Source organism: Arachis hypogaea, chromosome 7 (assembly GCF_003086295.3).
Source record: "Arachis hypogaea cultivar Tifrunner chromosome 7, arahy.Tifrunner.gnm2.J5K5, whole genome shotgun sequence".
NCBI classification, from domain to species: Eukaryota; Viridiplantae; Streptophyta; class Magnoliopsida; order Fabales; family Fabaceae; genus Arachis; species Arachis hypogaea.
Window position 1 is genome coordinate 72,410,415 of NC_092042.1, and position 24,231 is coordinate 72,434,645.

General features: G+C 36.4%; 1 protein-coding gene across 1 annotated transcript; it reads left to right on the plus strand.

The window, feature by feature from the left end:
• The first annotated feature begins 15,472 nt into the window (after positions 1–15,472).
• On the plus strand, positions 15,473–23,811 carry LOC112703400 (protein PAT1 homolog). Its single transcript, XM_025754822.3, has 5 exons — positions 15,473–16,022; positions 16,960–17,099; positions 17,390–17,446; positions 19,398–19,461; positions 20,697–23,811. Exons 1-5 carry the CDS (start codon positions 15,932–15,934, stop codon positions 23,000–23,002), a joined length of 2,658 nt encoding a protein of 885 aa, XP_025610607.1. The 5' UTR covers positions 15,473–15,931; the 3' UTR covers positions 23,003–23,811.
• Positions 23,812–24,231: the final 420 nt, after the last annotated feature.

Sequence of the window (24,231 nt, forward strand, 5' to 3'; positions counted from 1 at the left end):
TCAACGGTGGAGTCTCTATACACCATAGATTAAAGTGTGGAGCTCTGCTGTTCCTCGAGTATTAATGCAAAGTAGTATTATTTTTCTATTCAATTTAAGCTTATTCTTATTCTAAGATATTCACTCGCACTTCAACCGGATGAATGTGATGATCTGTGAGACTCATCATCATTCTCACCTATGAACGCGTGCTTGACAACCACTTCCGTTCTATCTGCAATAGCTTGAGTGTGTATCTCTTGGATTCCTGGTCCATGCATTTAATTTCCTCTCCTGACAACAGAGCCTTCAATTCCTTGAGATAAGAGTCTTCGTGGTATAAGCTAGAATCAATTGGCAGCATTACAGAGATCTGAAAAGTCTAAACCTTGTCTGTGATATTTTGAGTAGGATCTGGGAAAGGATGACTGTGACGAGCTTCAAACTCATGACTATTGGGCGTAGTGACAAACGCAAAAGGATCAATGGATCCTACTCCACCATAAGTGAGAACCGACAGATGATTAACCCTATATAACCCGTGGCTGGACCATTTTCACTGAGAGGACAGGAGGTAGCCATTAACAACGGTGATGCCCGAACATATAGCTTGCCATAGAAAGGAGTATGAAGGATTAGATGAAGGCAGTAGGAAAGTAGAGATTCAGTAGGAATAATGCATCTCCATACGCTTATCTGAAATTCCCACCAATGAATTACATAAGTATCTCTATCTTTATTTTATGTTTATTTATCTTTTAATTATCAAAACTCTATAACCATTTGAATCCGCCTGACTGAGATTTACATGATGACCATAACTTGCTTCAAGCCGACAATCTCCGTGGGATCAACCCTTACTCACGTAAGGTTTATTACTTGGACGACCCAATGCACTTGGTGGTTAGTTGTGCGAAGTTGTGAAAAAGAGTTGAGATTACAATTGTGCACCAAGTTTTTGGCGCCGTTGCCAGGGATTGTTCGAGTTTGGACAACTGATGGTTCATCTTATTGCTCAGATTAGGTAATTTTCTTCTTGTTTCAACCTTTATTTTATTTTCAAAAAGTTTTCAAAAATCTTTCAAAAATTTTTTCTTCTTTTTCGTTTTTCCAAGATAATTTTTTAAAAAATCCAAAAAAATTAATAAAATCATAAAAACAAAAAAAAATTTGTTTTTTGTTTGAGTCTAGAGTCAAGTTTTGAGTTTGGGATCAAATTCATGTTTTAATTTTTCTCAAAATTTTCGAAAATTCATGCATGGTGTTCTTCATGATCTTCAAGTTGTTCTTGATAAGTCTCCTTGTTTGATCTTAAAATTTTCTTGTTTTGTGTCTTTTCTTGTCTTTCATATGCATTTTTTATTTGTTAGTGTCTAAACATTAAAAATTTCTAAGTTTGGTGTCTTGCATGTTTTTCTTGTCTTAAAAATTTTCAAAAATAAGTTGTTGATATTCATCATGATCTTCAAAGTGTTCTTGGTGTTCATCTTGACATTCATAGTGTTTTTGCATGCATCATTTGTTTTAATCCAAAGTTTTCATGTTTTGAGTCATTTTTGTGGTTTTTCTCTTTCTTCATTAAATTAAAAAAAATCAAAAAAATATCTTTTCCTTATTTCACTCATAAATTTCGAAATCTTTGGGTTGATTTAGTCAAAATTTTATTAAAATTAGTTGTTTCTTGTTAGTCAAATCAAGATTTCAATTTCAAAAATTTATCTTTTCAAAATCTTTTTCAAAATCAAATCTTTTCTTTTTTCTTTTTTTTTTATTTTCAAAAATTCTTTAAAATTAATTTTCAAAAATCTTTTTCTTAATTTTATCTTTTACTTTCGAAATTATTACTAACAATTAATGTTTTGATTCAAAAAATTTCAACTTTGTTACTTTCTTGTTAAGAAAGATTCAATCTTTAAATTCTAGAATCATATCTTTTAATTTCTTGTTAGTCAAGTCATCAACTTCAATTTTCAAAATCAAATCTTTTTTTTAAAAATTTTCTTTTTCAAATCTTTTTCAAAATAAATTTCAATCATATCTTTTTAATCATATCTTTTTCAAATCATATATTTTTCAAACTTTAATTTCAAAATATCTTTTCTAACTTTTAATCTTTTCAAAATTGATTTTCAAATCTTTTTCAATTAACTGATTGACTTTTTGTTTGTTTTACTATTTTTTATCTTTTTCAAAACCACCTAACTACTTTTCTCTCTCTAATTTTCAAAAATCACCTTCCTCTTTTTCAAAATTCTTTTAATTAACTAATTATTTCAAATTTCAATTTTAATTTTATTTCCTCTCTTAATTTTCGAATTCTAACCAAATTTTAAAATAAAAACAAAAATATTTTCCTTTTCCTTTTAATTATTTTCGAAAACTCCCCCTCTCTCCTTCTATTTATTTTATTTATTTACTAACACTTCTCTTCCACTCATAAAAAATTTGAACCCTTTCCCTCTCTCTGAGTTCGAATTTTTCTCTTTCTTTCCTCATTCTTATTCTTCTTCTCTTCTACTCACATAAAGGAATCTCTATACTATGACATAGAGAATTCCTCTTCTTTTCTGTTCTCTTCTTTTTCATATGAGTAGGAGCAAGGACAAGAACATTCTTGTTGAAGCTGATCCTGAACCTGAAAGGACTCTGAAGAAGAAGCTAAGAGAAGCTAAAGCACAATAATCCAGAGAAAACCTTACAGAGAATCTCGAAAAAGAAGTAATGGCCGAACCCAACAACAATGCGAGGAAGATGCTTGGTGACTTCACTGCACCAAATTCCAACTTTCATGGAAGAAGCATCTCAATCCCTGCCATTGGAGCAAACAATTTTGAGTTTAAGCCTCAATTAGTTTCTCTGATGCAACAGAATTGCAAGTTTCATTGACTTCCATCAGAAGATCATTTTCAGTTCTTAACTGAATTCTTACAAATCTGTGATACTGTTAAGACCAATGGAGTTGATCCCGAGGTCTACAAGCTTATGCTTTTCCCTTTTGCTGTAAGAGACAGAGCTAGAATATGGTTGGATTCTCAACCTTGAGATAGCCTGAACTCTTGGGATAAGCTGGTCACAACTTTCTTAGCCAAATTCTTTCCTCCTCAAAAGCTGAGCAAGCTTAGAGTGGATGTTCAAACCTTCAGGCAAAAAGAAGGTGAATCTCTCTATGAAGCTTGGGAAAGATACAAGTAATTGACCAAAAAGTGTCCTTCTGACATGCTTTCAGAATGGACTATCCTCGATCTATTCTATGATGGTCTGTCTAAATTGTCTAAGATGTCATTGGACCATTCTGTAGGTGGATCTATTCACCTGAAGAAAACACCTGCAGAAGCTTAGGAACTCATTGAAATGGTTGCAAATAACCAGTTCATGTACACCTCTGAAAGGAATCCTGTGAGTAATGGGACGCCTCAGAGGAAGGGAGTTCTTAAAATTGATGCTCTGAGTGCCATATTGGCTCAGAACAAAATGTTAACTAAGCAAGTCAATATGATTTCTCAGAGTCTGAATGGTTTGCAAAATGCATCCAACATTACTAAAGAAGCATCTTCTGAAGAAGAAGCTTATGATCCTGAGAACCCTGCAATGGCAGAGGTGAATTACATGGGTGAAGCCTATGGAAACACCTATAATCCCTCATGGAGAAATCATCCGAATTTCTCATGGAAGGATCAACAAAAGCCTCAACAAGGCTTTAATAATTGTGGAAGAAACAGGTTTAGCAATAGCAAGTCTTTTTCATCATCCTTTCAGCAATATACAGAGAATTCTGAGCAGAGCCCCTCTAGCTTAGCAAATATAGTCTCTGATCTATCTAAGGCCACTCTAAGTTTCATGAATGAAACAAGGTCCTTCATTAGAAATTTGGAGGCACAAGTGGGCCAGCTGAGTAAAAGAGTCACTAAAACTCCTCCTAGTACTCTCCCAAGCAATACAGAAGAGAATCCAGAAAGAGAGTGCAAGGCCATAACCTTACTTGGTGTGGCCGAACCTAGAGAGGAGGAGAAGTACGTGAATTCCAATGAGGAAGACCTCATGGGATGTCCTTTGGACAAAAAGGAGTTCCTAATTGAGGAACCTAAGGAATCTGAGGCTCATCTAGAGACCATAGAGATTCCATTGAACCTACTTCTGCCATTCATGAGCTTTGATGACTATTCCTCCTCTGAAGAGGATGAAGATATTACTGAAGAGCAAGTTGCTAAGTACCTTGGAGCAATCATGAAGCTGAATGCCAAGTTATTTGGTAATGAGACTTGGGTGGATGAACCCCCCTTGCTCACCAATAAACTGAATAACTTGATTAGGCAGACATTACCTCAAAAGAAAGAGGATCCCGTAAGGTTCTTAATACCTTGTACCATAGGCACCATGACCTTTGAGAAGGCTCTGTGTGACCTGGGGTCAGGTATAAACCTCATGCCACTCTCTATAATGGAGAAACTAGGAATCTTTGAGGTACAAGCTGCAAGAATCTCACTAGAGATGGCAGACAAATCAATGAAACAGGCTTATGAACTAGTAGAGGATGTGCTAGTGAACGTTAAAGGCCTTTACATCATTGCTGATTTCATAATCCTAGACACTAGGAAAGATGAGGATGAATCCATCATCCTTGGCAGACCTTTCCTAGCCATAGCAAAAGCTGTGATTGATATTGACAGAGGAGAGTTGGTCTTTCAATTGAATGAGGACTACCTTGTGTTCAAGACTCAAGGTTCTCCTTCTGTACACATGGAGAAGAAGCATGAAAAGCTTCTCTCAATACAGAGCCAAACAAAGCGCCCACATTCAAATTCTAAGTTTGGTGTTAGGAGGCCACAACCAAACTCTAAGTTTGGTGTTGAGAGGCCACGACCAAACTCTAAGTTTGGTGTTGGGAGGCTCCAACCATGTTCTGAATATCTGTGAGGCTCCATGAGAGCCCACTGTCAAGCTATTAGCATTAAAGAAGCGCTTATTGGGAGGCAACCCAATTCTTATTTATCTATGTTATTTTATGTTTTCTTTAGGTTAATGATCATGTGGAGTCACGAAAATAACTGCAAAAATCAAAGCAAATTCAAAAAACAGCATTAAAAACTGCACACCTTGGAGGATAAGTTTACTGGCGTTTAAACGCCAGTAAGAGTGGCAAAATGGGTGTTAAACGCCAGAACAGAGCACCAAGTTGGCGTTAAACGCCAGAAACAAGCAATAGCTTGGCGTTAAATACCAGAAAAGGTATAAAAGCTGGCGTTTAACACCAGAAACAAGCAGCAATCTGGCGTTAAACGCCAGAATTGCACTCTAAGGGCATTTTTGCATGCTTAAATGGAGCAGAGATGAGAAGTCCTTGACCCCTCAGGATCTGTGGACCCCACAGGATCCCACCTACCCCACCTCTCTCTCTCTCCCCCTCACGCATCTCTATAACACTCTACCCAAAACACCACTCACCTATTAAATCTTATCCTCTTCCCTATATTCTCTTCACCAATCACCTCCATCCCTCTTCTCCAAAAATCCCACCTACCTCACTTTTCAAATTCAAACCCTTTTTCCCTCCCAAACCCACCCAATTCCATTCGGCCACTCTCTCTATAAATACCCCTCTTCACTCCTTCATTTTCACACTTCACAATAACCTTATACCCCCTTGGCCGAACTTATCTCTCATCTCCTTCTCCTCCAATTCTTCTTCTTCTACTTCTTTCTTTCTTATTTTGCTCGAGGACGAGCAAACCTTTTAAGTTTGGTGTGGTAAAAGCATTGCTTTTTATTTTTCTATAACCATTTATGGCACCTAAGGCCGAAGAAACCTTTAGAAAGAGGAAAGGGAAGGCAAAAGCTTCCACCTCCAAGTCATGAGAGATGGAGAGATTCATCTCAAAGATCCATCAAGACCACTTCTATAAAGTTGTGGCCAAGAAAAAAGTGATCCCTGAGGTCTCTTTCATGCTCAAGAAGAATGAGTATCGGAGATCCGACATGAGATCCGAAGAAGAGGTTGGAAAGTTCTCACCAACCCCATTCAACAAGTCGGAATCTTAATGGTTCAAGAGTTCTATGCCAATGCATGGATCACTAGGAACCATGATCAAAGTATGAACCCGAATCCAAAGAATTGGCTTACAATGGTTCGGAGGAAATACTTAGATTTCAGTCCGAAAAATGTAAGGTTAGCATTCAACTTGCCAATGATGCAAGAAAACGCACGCCCCTACACTAGAAGGGTCAACTTTGATCAAAGGTTGGACCAAGTCCTCAAGGATATATGTGTGGAAGGAGCTCAATGGAAAAGAGACTCAAGAGGCAATCCGGTTCAATTGAGAAGACCGGACCTTAAGCCTGTGGCTAGAGGATGGTTGGAGTTCATCCAACGCTCTATCATTCCTACTAGCAACCGATCTGAAGTAACTGTAGATCGAGCCATCATGATCCATAGTATCATGATTGGAGAGGAAGTGGAAGTTCATGAGATCTTACCTCTAGAACTCTACAAGGTGGCTGACAAGTCCTCCACTTTGGCAAGGCTAGCCTTTCCTCATCTCATTTGTCACCTATGCAATTCGGCTGGGATTGACATAGAAGGAGACATCCTCATTGAAGAGGACAAGCCCATCACTAAGAAAATGATGGAGCAAACAAGAGAGCCCACTCATGGACCTCAACAAGAGCATGAGGAAATTCCTCATCAAGAAATCCCTGAGATGCCTCAAGGGATGTATTTTCCTCCACACAACTATTGGGAGCAACTCAACACTTCTTTGGAAGACTTGAGTTACAACATGGACTAACTAAGGGTGGAGCATCAAGAGCACTCCATCATTCTCCATGAGATTAGAGAAGATCAAAGAGCTTTGAGGGAGGAGCAACAAAGGCAAGGAAGAGACATAGAGGAGCTCAGGCATTCCATTGGATCTTCAAGAGGAAGAACTAGCTGCCATCACTAAGCTGGACCTGTTCTTTGATTCCCTTGTTCTTATTTTTCTGTTTATTGAATTTGATGCCTTATGTTCGTCTATGTTTGTGTCTTCATTACATGATCATTAGTGTCTAGTGTCAATGTCTTAAAGCTATGAATAATTCCATGAATCCTTCACCTTTCTTAAATGAAAAATGTGCCTAATTACAAAAGAACAAGAAGTACTTGGATTTCAAATTTTATCTTGAAATTACTTTAATTATTTTGGTGTGGTGGCAATACTTTTTGTTTTCTGAATGAATGCTTGAACAGTGCATATTTTTTATAGTGAAGTTTATGAATGTTAAAATTATTGGCTCTTGAAAGAATGATGAACAAAGAGAAATGTTATTGATAATCTGAAAAATCATGAATTGATTCTTGAAGCAAGAAAAAGCAGTGAAAAAAAAGTGGCGAAAATTAAAAGAAAAAGAAAAAGAAAAAGCAAGCAGAAAAAGCCAATAGCCCTTTAAACCAAAAGGCAATGGTAAAAAGGATCCAAGGCTTTGAGCATTAATGGATAGGAGGGCCCAAGGAAATAAAATTCAGGCCTAAGCGGCTAAATCAAGCTGTCCCTAACCATGTGCTTGTGTCATGAAGGTCTAAGTGAAAAGCTTGAGATTGAGTGGTTAAAGTCGTGATCTAAAGCAAAAAGAGTGTGCTTAAGAACTCTGGACACCTCTAATTGGGGACTTTAGCAATGCTGAGTCACAATCTAAAAAGGTTCACCCAGTTATGTGTTTGTGGCATTTATGTATCCGGTGGTAATACTGGAAAACAAAGTGCTTAGGGCCACAGCCAAGACTCATAAAGTAGCTGTGTTCAAGAATCAACATACTGAACTAGGAGAATCAATAACACTATCTAAAATTCTGAGTTCCTATAGATGCCAATCATTCTGAATTTCAAAGGATAAAGTGAGATGGCAAAACTATTCAAAAGCAAAAAGCTACTAGCCCGGCTCATCTAATTGGGACTAAGTTTCATTGATATTGTGAGATTCATTGTATATTCTCTTCTTTTTATTCTATTTTGTTTTCAGTTGCTTAGGGACAAGCAACAATTTAAGTTTGGTGTTGTGATGAGCAGATAATTTATACGCTTTTTGGCATTGTTTTTAGATAGTTTTTAGTAGGATTTAGTTACTTTTTAGTATATTTTTATTAGTTTTTAAGCAAAATTTACATTTCTGGACTTTACTATGAGTTTGTGTATTTTTCTGTGATTTCAGGTATTTTCTGGCTAAAATTGAGGGACCTGAGCAAAAATCTGATTCAGAGGCTGAAAAAGGACTGCTGATGCTGTTGGATTCTGACCTCCCTGCACTTGAAATGGATTTTCTGGAGCTACAGAAACTCAAATGGTGCACTCTCAATTGCGTTGGAAATTCGACATCCTGGGCTTTCCAGCAATATATAATATTCCATACTTTACTTGAGTTTTGACAATGCAAACTGGCGTTCAAACGCCAACTTCCTGCCCTACTCTGGTGTTAAACGCCAGAAACAGGATAGAAGCTGGAGTTAAACACCCAAACTGGCATAAAAACTGGCGTTTAACTCCAAGAAAAGTCTCTACACATGAAAGCTTCAATGTTCAGCCCAAGTACACACCAAGTTGGCCCAGAAGTGGATTTCTGCATCATTTACTTATTTCTGTAACCCTAGTAACTAGTTTAGTATAAATAGAACTTTTTACTATTGTACTCACATCTTTGGACGCTAAGTCCTTAGACAGATCTTTGGATCATCTTTTGATCTTTTGATCACTTTTGGGAGGCTGGCCATTCGGCCATGCCTGAACCTTTATCACTTATGTATTTTTAACGGTGGAGTCTCTACACACCATAGATTAAGGTGTGGAGCTCTGCTGTTCCTCGAGTATTAATGCAAAGTAGTATTATTTTTCTATTCAATTCAAGCTTACTATTATTCTAAGATATTCACTCGCACTTCAACCGGATGAATGTGATGATCCGTGACACTCATCATCATTCTCACCTATGAACGCGTGCTTGACAACCACTTCTATTCTATCTGCAATAGCTTGAGTGTGTATCTCTTGGATTCCTGGTCCATGTGTTTGATTGCCTCTCCTGACAATAGAGTCTTCGTGGTATAAGATAGAATCAATTGGCAGCATTCCTGAGATCCGGAAAGTCTAAACCTTGTTTGTGGTATTCCGAGTAGGATCTGGGAAGGGATGATTGTGACGAGCTTCAAACTCATGACTGTTGGGCATAGTGACAGACGCAAAAAGATCAATGGATCCTATTCCAACACAAGTGAGAACCGACAGATGGTTAGCCCTACGTAACCCGTAGTTGGACCATTTTCACTGAGAGGAAGGGAGGTAGCCATTGACAACAGTGATGCCCGAACATACAGCTTGCCATAGAAAGGAGTATGAAGGATTGGATGAAGGTAATAGGAAAGCAGAGATTTAGTAGGAATGATGCATCTCCATACGCTTATCTGAAATTCCCACCAATGAATTACATAAGTATCTCTATCTTTATTTTATGTTTATTTATCTTTTAATTATCAAAACTCTATAACCATTTGAATCCGCCTGATTGATATTTACAAGATGACCATAGCTTGCTTCAAGCCGACAATCTCCGTGGGGTCGACCCTTACTCACGTAAGGTTTATTACTTGGACGACCCAGTGCACTTGCTGGTTAGTTGTGTGAAGTTGTGAAAAAGAGTTGAGATTACAATTGTGCACCGGTTTCTCACTGTCCAACCCCTTCTAACTTAAATTCTAAGCTATTTATACACTTTCTTTAATTGATTTTCAAGTCGTCTGGATTGGGATTTTGGCCTTTCTTGGAGTTGATTTGGCTGGCTTCCAATGCAGCTGAGAAGAGAGAGGTGCCAATTATGGAATTCTGATATCAATGTTGGAGTCAACGTTTTTAGGCAAACGTTGAGTTAAACGTTCTTTAGGAAAGATGGATTCTGGGGGCTGCAATCAACGTTTGACTCAACGTTGGGGTGCCAACGTTCGCCCATCCACGTGTGCGCGTGGCATACGCATACGCGTGGATGGCACATTTTACAACTTCACGCGTTTGCGCTGCCTATGCGTGCGCGTGGATGCAAAATACCCAATTCCAATTTTTTAAAGCTTTTCGAAGTCATTGGACCCAGTGTTTGAGTGAAAATGCTCCCTCCAATGTTAATTTATCCACCCGTGCGCGTCACCTACGCGTGCGTGTGGATTGCCAATATTCATGCTCATGTGTACGCGTCGATGCGCTTTTTCCAAAATTGAGTTTTGAACTTCATTTCGCACACGTTGGCATCAACGTTGGACTGGCAACGTTCCCTCTAACGCTGGCCTCTCCACGCGTGCGCGTGGTCTATTAAAATTCATGATCCACGCGTGCGCGTATAGCACGCATACGCGTCACCACAATTTTTCCAATTTTTCCAAAAGCACATTACATCAAAACGTTGGAGGTAACGTTGGCTTGCCAACATTTTCTCCAACGTTGGCACCAGTATTATGCAAAAATTTTGCTCTGCCTCTCCTTCCAACGTTTGAGGCAACGTTGGTGGTCCAACTTTGGCCAGCAACGTTGTTTCTCCTCCTTCTTTCCATGGCCATTCTTTAACTTTCTTCCATGCCTTTCTTTACCTATCATCAAGCAACACATGCATCAAAGTCTTGCTAGATCACAAGAGATTGCATCATTCTTAGCACACAAGTAATTATGGCATAAATCTCATGAAAAAGCATCAAATTAACTATGTTTGAATCAATCAAGGTATGCATGAACTTTTAATCCAAATGCTTACTTATGGCGCAAGAAAGTGCATAAAACCTAATAAAATCAAAAGAAAAAGGCTAGTGAAACTAGCCTAAGATGCCTTGGCATCAAAAACTCATTTCGAAACAAGTACATACTAAATGCACCTAATTTAAATCCAGAATGAATCGAAATTACTTAAAGATTATGACACACAAACTTAATTCGAAAACAAACACACAAACAAAATTGAATCATGAACAAAAACACATCCAAATCTATCAAGTGATTTTGCAGCATTATGTGTTTCTTCTTCTTTATTTGATTAGATGAACAAGACAAGAAAAGAATAACATGATGAGAAGTTTTGAGGAATTTTTTCTTCTTGTTTCTTCTTTTTTGTTTGATTTTTCTTCTCTTTTTCTTAGTTTTATTCCTCTCAAGATATTGAAACAAGAATAATCATAACAAGATGATTCACTTAAAAATTCACTGAAATTATATTTAGAATAAATCGAAATTATATTCAGAATAAACCTAAAATTAAATTCATAATGTAAACTCATTTCAAAATAAGCACAGACCAAATGCATCTTATTTAAATCTAGAATGAATCAAAATTACTTAATGATTGCGACACTGATGAATCCATATTTGATGATGAATTTTGGTTAGAATTGAATGGATTTCATCATATAAACTTGCATTTATTCCCTTTAATAGCATGTTTTTGAATCTTCCTCCCAAATTGTGCTTGATTATGAAAATATGCTCTCTTGTGCTTAGTTTGATCTATTTTTATTCCATTTACCTCCCATTCAATGCTTTGATGTGTTTGTGAGTTATTTCAGGTGGATAAGGTAGGAATGGGATGGAGAAAATGGAAGAAGAGCATGCAAAGTGGAGGAAACTTGAAAAATCAAAGGAGATGAGCTCAAAGACCTGTGCATGCGCACAGCCTCTTGTGCGTCCGCACAGGAGCACAAGCAGAGCGCGTGGATCATTTTGAGCACATCGCGCGTCCCGTCAAGCATCGCCTAGTGTTCGTGCACACAGCTACTTGTGCGTACACACAGGTTGGAAATTTCGCAAAGTGTACGGACGCACACATCTATACGTCCGCACAGGTGCCCGCGCTTGACCTCATTAGAAAAACATGTGACTCGCGATTTGAGGGCTTTGGAGGCCCATTTCTGAAATTTTTCAAAAATAAACTAGATTTATAGAGCTTTAAATCAGTCAAAGTCTCATAGAAAAAAGCATTTTTCAGGAGAGAGTTATACTGATTACAAGTTTGCTTTCAAAAACTGGTTTCGCTGTCAAAATAGCTAAGAGCTCTATTTTTAAAACAAGCACAACTCCTTTTACAAAATTTATAATAGTCTAAAATTTTGACACAAACAAGAAAATAGTCCAAGTCTCAATGTCGTTTTAGTACCACTCAAAATTATGGTTAGGATTGGGAGATATAAGCTTGGAAAGTTGCTGGTTTGATTATGTAGCAGCAGAAAATCAGTTTTAAAGTAATAAACTTCAAAAATTTATATCTCCTAATCCAACCGTAAACTTTAACCAAATTTTGTAGGATTGATCTACGCATCTCAGAGATTAAAGAAAAATTAATTTCATCCAATTGTGATGGTTAGATCGTTCCCAAAAAGCGTTTGAAGCTGTTGCCAGAAAATAGATTATGCAGAATTTTGCCAAACCTCAACTATCAAAATATTTCAACCCCAGCCCCTTTAAAACTTTCCAAATCTTACCATAGTGGCTCAAAACCAAACTCAACTACACCACATCATTCCTCAATACACTAGTTTACGATCTCCATAAAGTTTTCAATCCAACAACCCACGTTTAACACAACATCTTTAATATACATCATCATGATCATATCCAACAATTCAAGTTCAACATAACAATATACATACTCATCAATACCTACATCATCATACACTTCAAATATCATCTTTCCACCATCATCAACTATATTCATGTCCCAAAACCAATGAATTTATCATGCTTCAACAAATCAAACATACATTGTCAACTAAACTACCAATCAAATCCAACATTCTCAATCCAACTTATCCTAGGTCGTCTAGCTTAAGTTTTCACAAGACATTACATATTAAATACGAGAAACCAAAACCATGCCTTAGTCGATTTCCATGTATTCCTAAGACACCAAACACAGCCCCAAAAGTTCCAAAGTCACCAAAGCACAAGCACCCAACCTCCACCAAGTTCCAAAGTTCACAATTAAAGCTCCAACATGTACATATATACACCTAATTTCACATATATCACACATACATACCCAAATTCAATACTCAATACACAAGTTCAAGGAATTAACTAGGGTTTTAGGATCCTCACCTTACCCAAGCATCATATAAGTAAAAGTGAAGGTTTTTCTCAAGCTAATCGGGTCCTATAACATCAAGGAAGCAAAATCACACCACCACTTTAATAAATTTTGAAAATAAAAAGGGATAGAGCAACTATGGTAATAGAGTGACTTACCTATGAAATTGTTCTGATGGATTCGTAGAGCTCGACGCGGTGAACGCGTAGCCGTAAACAGTGCGGCGATCGGAGCTCAAAGCGAGAAGTTATTTGAGATTGATGTGGGAGTTAGGTTTTGGAGCTCTTCCTCCTCTTTGCTTGCATGCTCCACGGGTTCCTCTTTGAGGAAGAAGAAGAGTGAGCTGATGCTCATTAATTTAAGGGAGTTGGTTGGGCCTTGGGCCCAATACGGGTCCAGTTTGGCATCTTTGGCTCAATCTTGGGCCAAACTCTTTAAAATTAGTGTTAAGATTTTTATTTTAATTAGCTCGGTTACTTTAAACTATCAGATTCTATTTTCTACTTACTTTGATTAATAATCAATTTATTGGTTAGTTATTTACTAATTACTCGGGGTTTATAAGTTTAACCTAAATCTACCCTAATTCTAGAGAGAAGAGGGAGCTTCTCTCTCTAGAAAACTACCCTAAGACATGTTTCTAAACTACACTAATTGCTCCCCCTTTCTTCCTTCTTGATTTCAGCCTTAAATAGCTTCAGAAATGAGTTTGACTGAGCCTAGATGAGCTCATAAATCGCCCCCAACGTATTCACTTTAATGAGGTCACGTGACCAGCGTCACGCATGCACATCGATTGACAGATTTCCCCTCACATGTACACGTGGGTCACGCGTGCGCGTCGCCTTGAGTTATCTAAATGCTCATTTCTTCATGAATTCTCCACTTTGCATGCTTTTCTCTTCACTTCTTCCATCCAATCCTTGCCTTATAAGCTTGAAATCACTTATAAAACATATCAAGGCCTCGAATGGAATTAAAGTGAATTAAAATTAGCTAATTAAAGGCCTAAAAAGCATGTTTTTCACTCTTAAGCACAAATTAGGAGAATTTCACAAAACATGCTATTTCATTGAATAAATGTGAGATAAGTTGATAAAATCCACCAAATTCAACACAAGATAAACCACAAAATTGGGGTTTATCAATGACCCAATCGATTATGTCAAGTTATAAATTCATTTGAGCTAGTAAACTTATAGTTTACAATGGCATGTGATTCAATTGCATTAATCTTGGTATAATATAACCTAGATGAAAGTGAGGATAACTTTTCTAATATAACCTTTTTATTTAAATAATGAGTTATGATATATAATTAAGTACTCAATTGCACTAATCGTGCTGATAACGTGTTATGAAATAAATAACTAAGGAAGATATAATAAATATAAAATAATTAAATATAAATAGAAGACTCTAGTATTGATATTCGTCAATATAATTATTTCACTATAATAGAAGTAATTTATATATATATATACCAGTATACTGCCACTTAAAAACCCACCAGAAAAATAGGAAAGAGAGAGTTTTATATCATAGAGAAAGATAGGAGAATATTCATTATTATTATTGATGGTGTATCTTCTTGTCTTAGAACTTTGCTCCTTTATTTATACACGAACATGGTCATTGCTTTTAAATTTCATTAAATATAATTTTATCTTGAAAATCTGAATCTTATAAAAAAATGGACATCCACCTCAAACTATCTTATCACAATAAAAGATAAATTTTTCTTTACTTTTTTCTTCTAATAAAACAGGACTTATTCTCTCTACAATATTACTTGTTTTTCAGGTTTTTTTCGTCTTATTATTAATTAAAAATATTTCTTTCTGTAATTGTAATTATCAATTTATCAAAATTAAATTTTTTGGATACTTATTATGAAATACATTATTCATTTTGGTAAAAAAAATCATTTAATTACTCTCTTATTTTTTATAATTTTATTAAATTTATAATTAAATTTTTATATTTTAAAAATTTTTAATTAATTTTTTATATTAATTTTAATTTTATAATTAAATTTTTATTATGACAAAAGTATTAGAGATAATCAAATTTTTTCCTTCAAATTAAAGGTATTTATATTTAAAAATTTAATCAAATTCTTTAATCACATATTTTTTATAAAAATATTTTATTAATTTTAATATTTTTTATACGATAATATTTTAATTATAAAAATTAAAAAATTGTATAAAAATTTAATTAAAAATTTTTAAAATATAAACATTTAATTATAAATATAATAATATTATAAATATTTACAGAATAAGTAAACCGAGAAAAAGAGAGGGGCAAGTAGTTCATCACTCTTAATTGTGACTTACGCAACATTAAATAATTTAGGAGAATATGGCATATGGCATAAAATTACAATAATTGAGGGTGGAGCTGGAGAGTATCGCAAGGTCAAATCCGTCATTACGCATCTGATATTGCATGCTGGCAACGCGAAAATGTCTCGTCTCGTTTTTTTATTACATGAAAAAAGAAAAAACCAAAAATTAAAAACAAAAAAACAAAAACAAAAAACAAAACAAACTCAAAACAAAATTCTACAATAAATTTCGATCAATATCTTCTCCGTAGGGTTCCTCTCTCTCTTTCTCCCTCTCTCTCTCTCTTCCGTTTCTCTCTGATCCAAATCGTAGCCATTTTTTGTTCTTTTGTACTCGATTCTCAGCGTAGATCTTTGCGTTTCTTCTTCTCCTTCTCCCAATTTGGCTTCTTTTTTCGGTTTAGCTGAAACACTCTGAGGAGAAGGAGGGAAACAACGAATAGTGTTTCAAGATTCCACCTTTTTGCGCATTTGATGCTGTTTTCTCGTTGAAGCTTCAATCTTTTGCAATTTACCCTGGTTTTTCATGGTGGATATGGATGTTTTTGGAGCTGGGGGTGATCTTGGAGCAGCTCCTAGCACACAGGATCTTAGGCAATTAGGGGGTGCTTCCTCAGGTTTGCTTCGCCGTTCTTAGATTCATTGCCTTGTTTTATTTTAGCATTTTTTTTCTCTTTCATTGGTGTTTCTTTCTTTGGTCTCTGATTCAGCTTGTTCCTGTAGATCTAGTCTGTTTTAGCCACTAATTTGTTATGAAGTATTGGCAAATTTGATGCTTGAATAGTTACTACCACGTTAGTGGAATTGTTCTGCTTTGTGTTCCAAAGGTGTTTATTTATGTGTTGTACTCAGTTCAGAGCAGCTCAATGATCAACCATTTGAGTTTGGGGTAGAATATTCTTTCATGTTCCGTAGGGTAGCTGAACCAGGAGATTGGGCTAGAGTTGACAGTTCTGTAAATGCTTGAAAATTTCCCCTGCTGAAGTGTTGGTTATAGCTTATGATTTGGAATGTTTGTGAGGTTTTGTTGCCTTATTTGAGCTTATGCTGTCGTTGCCTGCTTTTGTGTGTGCGTATTTGCGGGGTTGGGATGTTGGGGGTTGTCAATTGAGGAGAAGATTGGTTTATGTGTTGCTTACTCTGGTTGGTTCAGTAGCCAAAAGGACAAAACAGATAGTGCATTATTGTCGAGCTTGTAGTAGCTTTTATCCATATCAATGTCTTAATGTAGCGTAATGTTTGTGTTGATATCTTTTCCATTTTATAGTGGAAGGTTTTGTTGTACTCCAATGATGTTTGCTTTCCGTTCAAAATTAAAATTATTATACCATTTTTTCTTACCTGTACATATTAAGTTAGTTAATTTTCTCTTATCTTTTATTTCTTGTCTTTTTGGTGAGTGTGAGCTTATCTAATTTTTGTTTTTATATTTATTTTGTTATTGCTGTTGTTATCTTGGTCACATGGGAATTCTCTGTTCTGTATGCATTATCTCTGGTACTTTTCACGTTAGGGAATTGGTAAACAGTTTTTAACTGAAATTATGTTTTGCAGAAGGAGCAGTTTTTGATGCATCACAATATGCGTTCTTTGGTAAAGATGCTGTCCAGGAAGTTGAATTGGGAGGGTTAGAAGATGATGATTATTTGCCTCCAGTTGAATCTAAAGAGGATTTCTTTTTCAATAGAGATGAGGTTGTTTTTTAATCTCGTGTTGATTCCCCTTCCCCTGCCCCCTTCTATCCCCATGTCATCATATTTTGTTTTCTTTTCCATCTGGTCCCGTCCTCTATACTCCCCTCACCAAAAAGAGAAAAGAAGGGGAGGGAGGGGGGGGGGGGGAGAGATTGGAAGCAGTGGATATTTTATTTATTTTACTTATTACATTTTAAGCTGAATCACTTGGTGGGATAAGGTTTTGTTTTTGCTATTTGTTATAGAGATTTGCTAGATATCGTCAATTGACTATTTCTTTTCCTGTGAAGGCTGAGGATGTAAGATCGCTTTCCGACATTGATGATCTCACCACTACTTTTATGAAGGTAATCTTGACATGATTGATTTGTTGAATGCTGCTTGATTATTGTGTGATGATCATAATTTGCTTGAATTCATTGGGTAAGAGAGAGAATCATCCTTTTTTGAATAAAACTTTTTCCCTTTTTTCCCTCTCGTAAAATTAATGTTGTAATCATGCAATGCTTCAAAAATATGTTGCATGGCATGAGTTGAGAAAGGAGGAAATAAATGTGAAGGCAGAGCTTTGGAAACAAACTTTAGTAGTATATGGTTTTCATTTAAGTACTTCATACATAAGTTCAGCTGGAAGTGAGCTAATGCTAACTTGGATGTTAGAATCAGATATCACACCTTCCAGGAAGCCGGTGATTTACATATCTTTCTTATTCGTAATAGGAGAGTACAACTTGAAATTTAAAGGGGAGTTTTGTTGTATAGCTATTAGACTGGCAATATTGTATGAGAAATAGATGTTGAATTATAAAAGCTAAGGATTATGACATAGAGTGGACCTTCCTCTGTTTGACTAGACAACAGACATTTGTAGTGCGCATAAAATTAAAGGCTGAGAATTAGAGAGTATTTGACACAAATATTCCGGACAAACGGGGAAGTGATAATATAGCGAGGGTTAGTGGGTAGCTATCATTGTTAGAAAACAACCTGGGAATCTACTTGGAGAATTTTGGGATTCAGAATGAAACAATGAACAGTTTGAGGGAATGAGATTCATGATTTTTGGACTTTCTGGGAAACACAGTAAACCTGTTTTTATGCTATTATAGAAATGGCTTGTGTTTGACCTCAGGCTTGGCCTGACATGTAACCTAAACAAAAAAAGCTTTCATTGTGATCTGACCTGGCAATGAATTTTCAGAGGGGTTTTTGAATTGTGATAAACGTGGTAGGACTTGGTCTGCAATTGGGAACAAAGATGCTGTTGATTGCACTAGATTGTTGGCTGTCAAGTGGCTACTTTTAATATATTCATTTAATATAGTCAATTTCTCTAATTTGTCCATGGATTATTGAACCATGTGAAGTTGTGCCTGAATTGCTTTTCATCTAGAAATCCTATTCACTCTCTATAAATGATAGGCCCTTGCATCATCAATGATGGAGTTGAAAATTTGAAATCCCTGTTTGAACCAAAACGGTGTGGCACACAGTTCATATATGTAAAAAGTATTCAAACATAGTCACATAATCGATTATTTTAAAAAGTGATCACACAAATAAGGATTATTAAAATAAGTTTATTTTTTCAGTGTTCTCAGACACACCTGAGGTAAGTAGAGATTCTAAGTTTTGGCCATTTAGGATGTACTTTCTAGTGATTGTTAGTAAAATGGATTTCTGAACTCCATTAATGAGTTTTGTTATTGTCAATGCAGTATGCCATTTTTTAAAGTTTTTTTAATATTTTTTTATCCCTTTCCCCATTTCCTCCTTTAGCCTGCCTGGCAAAATATTTCCTGTTGATAAGTCCACTTATTTTGTGATGTAAATGAAAATGATTAAAGTAAAAGTGGAAGAGTTGGCTAATGAAAGCTTTATCTGATTATTATGCTTCCTTTGGCAGTTTAAAGTTAGTTGAATGTTTTTGGTGTTATCAGACACAAAACTCAGAGATTTGATATTTTCTTTATATGATCTATATGTGCTTTTCAGAGGATGTTTTGCCTACATTTGGTGTGTAAAGCTCATGATTTTTTTAGAGGATTTCTTTCTTAGACATTTTGAGAGATTGAAAAGCTAGGGAAGATCCTTTTCTTCCCTTTGTCTTTTGTTCTTTTCTGTCTTAGTTTGTCTTTAATCCCAAAAATAAAATGTTCAAGATAACATGTTCTCAATTTTGTTATCTAGCTTCTGTTATGAATTTGATCTTATGCTTCTCTGTGTGGGTTTTCATATGCTTTGCTTTATGTATATTAATAGCTTCTTTATTGTTACTGTTATTAAATATAATTTCAGTTGAACAAGAATGTGAGTGGACCAAGAAGTCCAGGAGTTATTGGCGATCGAGGATCACGAGAAAGTGAGTAAAGCAACTGTTTTTTCCTTATCTCAATTTTTTTTTGAAATTTTTATACTCGTTTAACATCACTCATTGATATTCTATTTTCATTTATTATACTCCTAGAACATCTGACAGGAAAAATTCCTGACTAATGGTTTTTTCTTGTTAAAAGTTGGTAGCAAAAATGTATAGATGGTAACTATTCAGAGTATTCAGTAGAGTGAAGATAGATTTTGGAGAGAAAAGAGTCTCTCCATTACCCTTTAGCACATATATTCATTCTGTATTCGCTAGGTTATACTGATATCAGGCGAAAGCTTTGGAATAGAATCATCTTACTTGTTCTTGCACTGTTTCTACCTTCTCTCCCTCTAGTTCTAGTCCAGGATAATCATATTTTGGCCACTTATCTGTGAAGTAACTGAAGTATAAGTTAAATATTTAGTAATTATCGGGATTCAGGATAATACTTGGTTTTTCTTCAATTGGCTTTTGTTAATACGGACATAGAAGGATAACATAGTTTGGTTTATGCGCACATACAGACAGCCATAATCTGATCATTTTGCAAATTGCCCCAAGTTTCTGTACATTGATGACGTTGCTTAACAGCAAGAACCTAATTTTTCTTATAATGTTGGAAGTTTGTTAGAACTAAATAGCTGAAAAAAAAATTGATTTGATTACTTTCGCTCTAGGATTTTGTCTGCTCCTAGAGAAATAATGTTCGCTGCTGATATGGTTCTTTTGCATTTTATCCCTCTCTTTCTTCCCTCTTTTAAAGCATTTAACATCATGAGCCTCTTTACTCACACTTTGTATACCTTTCCTATCCTCTGAATATGTCACGGGGAACTTCGATAATAAATATGCAGCAAATCATAGGTTTACGCAAACCATATTTTCATTATTAAATTTTTGGCTTTGCTGCAAGCTTATTTGTAATTGGTGATCTAACATTCTTCAACTAAATGATCTGTTGAAATGGCAACTTCAATATTTGAGTGTATGAATGAAAATACTTTCTTATAGCTATACATGCTCTTTCATCAAAGGAATTGCCTTTAGTATTGTGAATTTAGGTTTGATTGTGTGCGTGTGCATGTGAAACCCACTTGTAAGAATAGATTGTATAAGATGTTGGTACGTTCTGTTTTTACAGTGACTAGTTTTAGCATGTATATTCCTCCCTCTTAACTAATGCAATCTGTTTTTCGGCACTGGACTGAATTATATATTTTATTTTTACGCAGATTCGACTTCTGAATGGCCACAAAGGGATGATATGAACTGGCCTGACCACATGAATGCTTATGATAGTGAAGGTTCTCTGGATGGCAAAAGATGGTCATCGCATCCCCATTCTTCTCTCGCCCATTTAAATGAACCTAAGCCCTTGTACAGAACGTCTTCCTATCCTGATCAGCAAAGGCAGCCACAACAATACCAACTCCAGCATCGCTCTAGTGAACCCGTTGCTAACTGGCTTGATCAACTTTTTTATGAAACTGAAACATCTCAGGATGGCAAAAGATGGTCATCACAGCCACATTCCTCCTTCCCTCAGCTACAAGAATCAAAGCCTTTGTACAGAACATCTTCATATCCTGAAAAGCAGCCGGAGCTTACTCGTTATTCCAGTGAACCAATTTTGGTACCAAAGTCTTCATTTACTTCTTTTCCTCCTCCTGGTGGCAGGTCTCAGCAGACTTCTCCTAGTCATAGTGCAAGCCACTTGAACATTTCATATCATGCTGGAGGAGCTCAGATGGGACTTTCATCTCAAAATCTATCTCATCTTTCTAATTCTGCACTACAGTTGAGTGGATTAAACCATGGGTCTCATTTTGGTGGAAACATGCGCCAGTTTCCTACTGGTTCTGCTCTTCAGCGAATTCAGAATCAACTGGTCAACCAGGCAGCGTTATATCCTGGAGATCATTCAAACCTTCTTAGTAATATGTTGCAGCAGCAATTACACCTTCACAATGGATCAATATCTCCACACTTAATGACTCAATTACAGCAACAGCAACACAGATTGCATCATCCTGTTCAGCAATCTGCAAGCTATTTATCAGGTTTCAAGTCCCATTTATTTAACCCCCACCTTTCTTCTAGCTCGTCTCTTGGAAAATATGAACATATGCTCGGTCTGGGTGATGTTAGAGATCATAGACCAAAATCAAATCAAAAAGGAAAACATAGTCTCCGTTTCTCCCAACAGAATTCTGATGCCAGTAGCCAGAAGAGTGAAAGTGGTTCATTACAGTTTAGGTCCAAATATATGACAAGTGATGAAATTGAGAGTATTCTTAGAATGCAGCATGCTGTGACTCATAGTAATGACCCGTATGTGGATGACTATTATCACCAAGCTTGTCTTGCAAAAAAGGCTCCTGTGGCGAAGTCAAAAAATTTGTTTTGCCCAACCCAGATAAGGGAAGTTCCTGCTCGATCTCGTTCTAATTCTGATCAGCATGCTTTTCTCCAGGTTGATGCCATGGGTAGGATTACATTCTCATCTATTCGACGCCCTCGGCCTCTTTTGGAGGTTGATCCTCCAAACTCTTCTGTTACCAGTAGCTCTGAGCAAGGCATTTCAGAAAAGCCTCTTGAACAGGAGCCTATGTTTGCAGCTAGAGTCACAATTGAGGATGGTCTGTGTTTGCTCCTTGATGTAGATGATATTGATCGTTTCCTAAAGTGTAATCAGCTACAAGATGGGGGAAGCCAATTAAGACGAAGACGACAGGTCCTGTTGGAAGGATTAGCAACTTCACTTCAGCTTGTTGACCCACTGGGGAAAAATGGACATAAAGTTGGACTTGCTGCTAAGGATGATGTAGTTTTCTTGAGATTAGTATCTATTGCCAAGGGACGTAAGCTCCTTGCAAAGTATCTTCGGTTGCTTCTTCCTGGTAGTGAACTTATGAGGATAGTCTCTATGGCAATCTTCCGTCATCTAAGATTCTTATTTGGTGGTCTCCCTGCAGATCCAGCATCTTTGGAGACTACAAGTAACCTTGCCAAAATTGTCTGCCAATGTGTTCAAGGAATGGATCTTGGTGCTCTCAGTGCTTGTCTTGCGGCAGTTGTTTGTTCTGCGGAGCAGCCTCCTCTTCGTCCTCTTGGAAGCTCTGCTGGAGATGGGGCTTCTCTTATTTTAGTATCTGTTCTTGAGAGGGCTACTGAACTTCTAACTGATCATCATGCTGCATGCAACTACAATATGGGTAATCGTTCGTTTTGGCAGGCCTCATTTGATGAATTCTTTGGCCTTCTGACGAAGTATTGCATGAATAAATACCAAAGTATCATGCAATCCCTGCTTATACAAAATCCAGCAAATGTCGATGACATTGGATCGGATGCAGCTAAAGCAATTAGTAAGGAAATGCCTGTTGAACTCCTTCGTGCAAGTCTCCCTCACACTGATGACCGCCAGCGGAAGTTATTACTGGATTTCGCACAGCGCTCGGTTCCTGTGGTTGGATTTAACAATAATGCAGGCAGTAGCGGCGGCAGTCATGTGAACTCAGAGACAGTGCTAAGTTGAAGAGACAAAGCTTACCTACCGAATGGCTTTTGGGTGAAAACCACATTGAATGTCTTGCGGACATCCTTGCATCTGTTGTTCTGTTATATGTGGAAACTATCTCAAAATTGAATGTGACTTGCATCTGTGGTGGGGTTCTTCTGCCTTACCTCGTTTATCTTACATCTTACATATCATAATGCCAATAATGATGTGCAGCATTGTGATTTGCAATCAGGCCTGTGATGATGATGTTCTTGGCTTGATCTGTTCCCTCATGTCTTTACTTTTACTTTTGACAAGGGGAGCCTTATTTTGTTATTATGTGTGGCTGTTAGGAAAAAACATTAGCGGTTAGCATGTACAGGTCTTAGGTACATATTTGGTTCCCATGTTTCCTTATTATTATTACATACACAAGGAATGGGGTGGGCTGTGTACTTGTGTTCACATGGTTACCTGTGATATATAACCATTTCAACTGGAACGTGGCATGGACCATTGGGGATGTTGCAAATTTCGCTGAGAAACGGGCTCTAACAATGTGGCGTTGCTGAAAAATTCAAAAGTTCAAAAGCACTGTACCGGAGAATAAGTTAATATTGACCTTGGTTGCATAATTTTATAATCTTTTCATCACTGTTAACAATTTGTAGATGTCATGTATTTCGTTACTTATGAGGCGACTTAAATTTCATCCTCTAACTGTTTCTGACTTTTGCATGATTTCCCTAGGAAATATATTATTTCATTTAGCACTTGCACATTTAGTAATATATGTTGAATTTTGAATGTTGAATAATAGGGCTCTACAATGCGCTATTCTTATCGAGTTATCGGGATATTGATACTGATAGCAATGGTTTTACTCCTTGGTAGTCTTTTTCTTTTGGTATGTATTGTTCTGACATTTATATAAAAGAAAGATGGAAGCATTAAATTTTAAAATCAACGATGCGAGTATCTATAAAAATGAGCTTGGATAATAGAAAGAGAAGTCCATATAATTTATTTTGGTGTTTTATGGACCTCACTATTTAAGATGGATGATACAGATTTGGTGCCTATACTCCAAGTAAAATTTGTACGGCTGTGTGCATTGTTGAGTAGGTGTCAATATAAATACGCTAGCACAGTTTGTTTTATATATGTAATGGATAATGGACGAATAGACAATGTATTGTTAGTTAAGATTACTTTGGTAGAAACATAATATTATATGTAGTGTTCAAAACGAAAACAATGCTCAA

Excerpts from the sequence above, each read along its gene's own strand:
- LOC112703400 (XM_025754822.3), top strand. The coding sequence starts at position 15,932 with ATGGTGGATATGGATGTTTTTGGAGCTGGGGGTGATCTTGGAGCAGCT. Across the intron at positions 17,100-17,389 it reads TCTTTTTCAATAGAGATGAG|GCTGAGGATGTAAGATCGCT; the intron begins GTTGTTTTTTAA and ends TTTCCTGTGAAG. Across the intron at positions 17,447-19,397 it reads TCACCACTACTTTTATGAAG|TTGAACAAGAATGTGAGTGG; the intron begins GTAATCTTGACA and ends ATATAATTTCAG.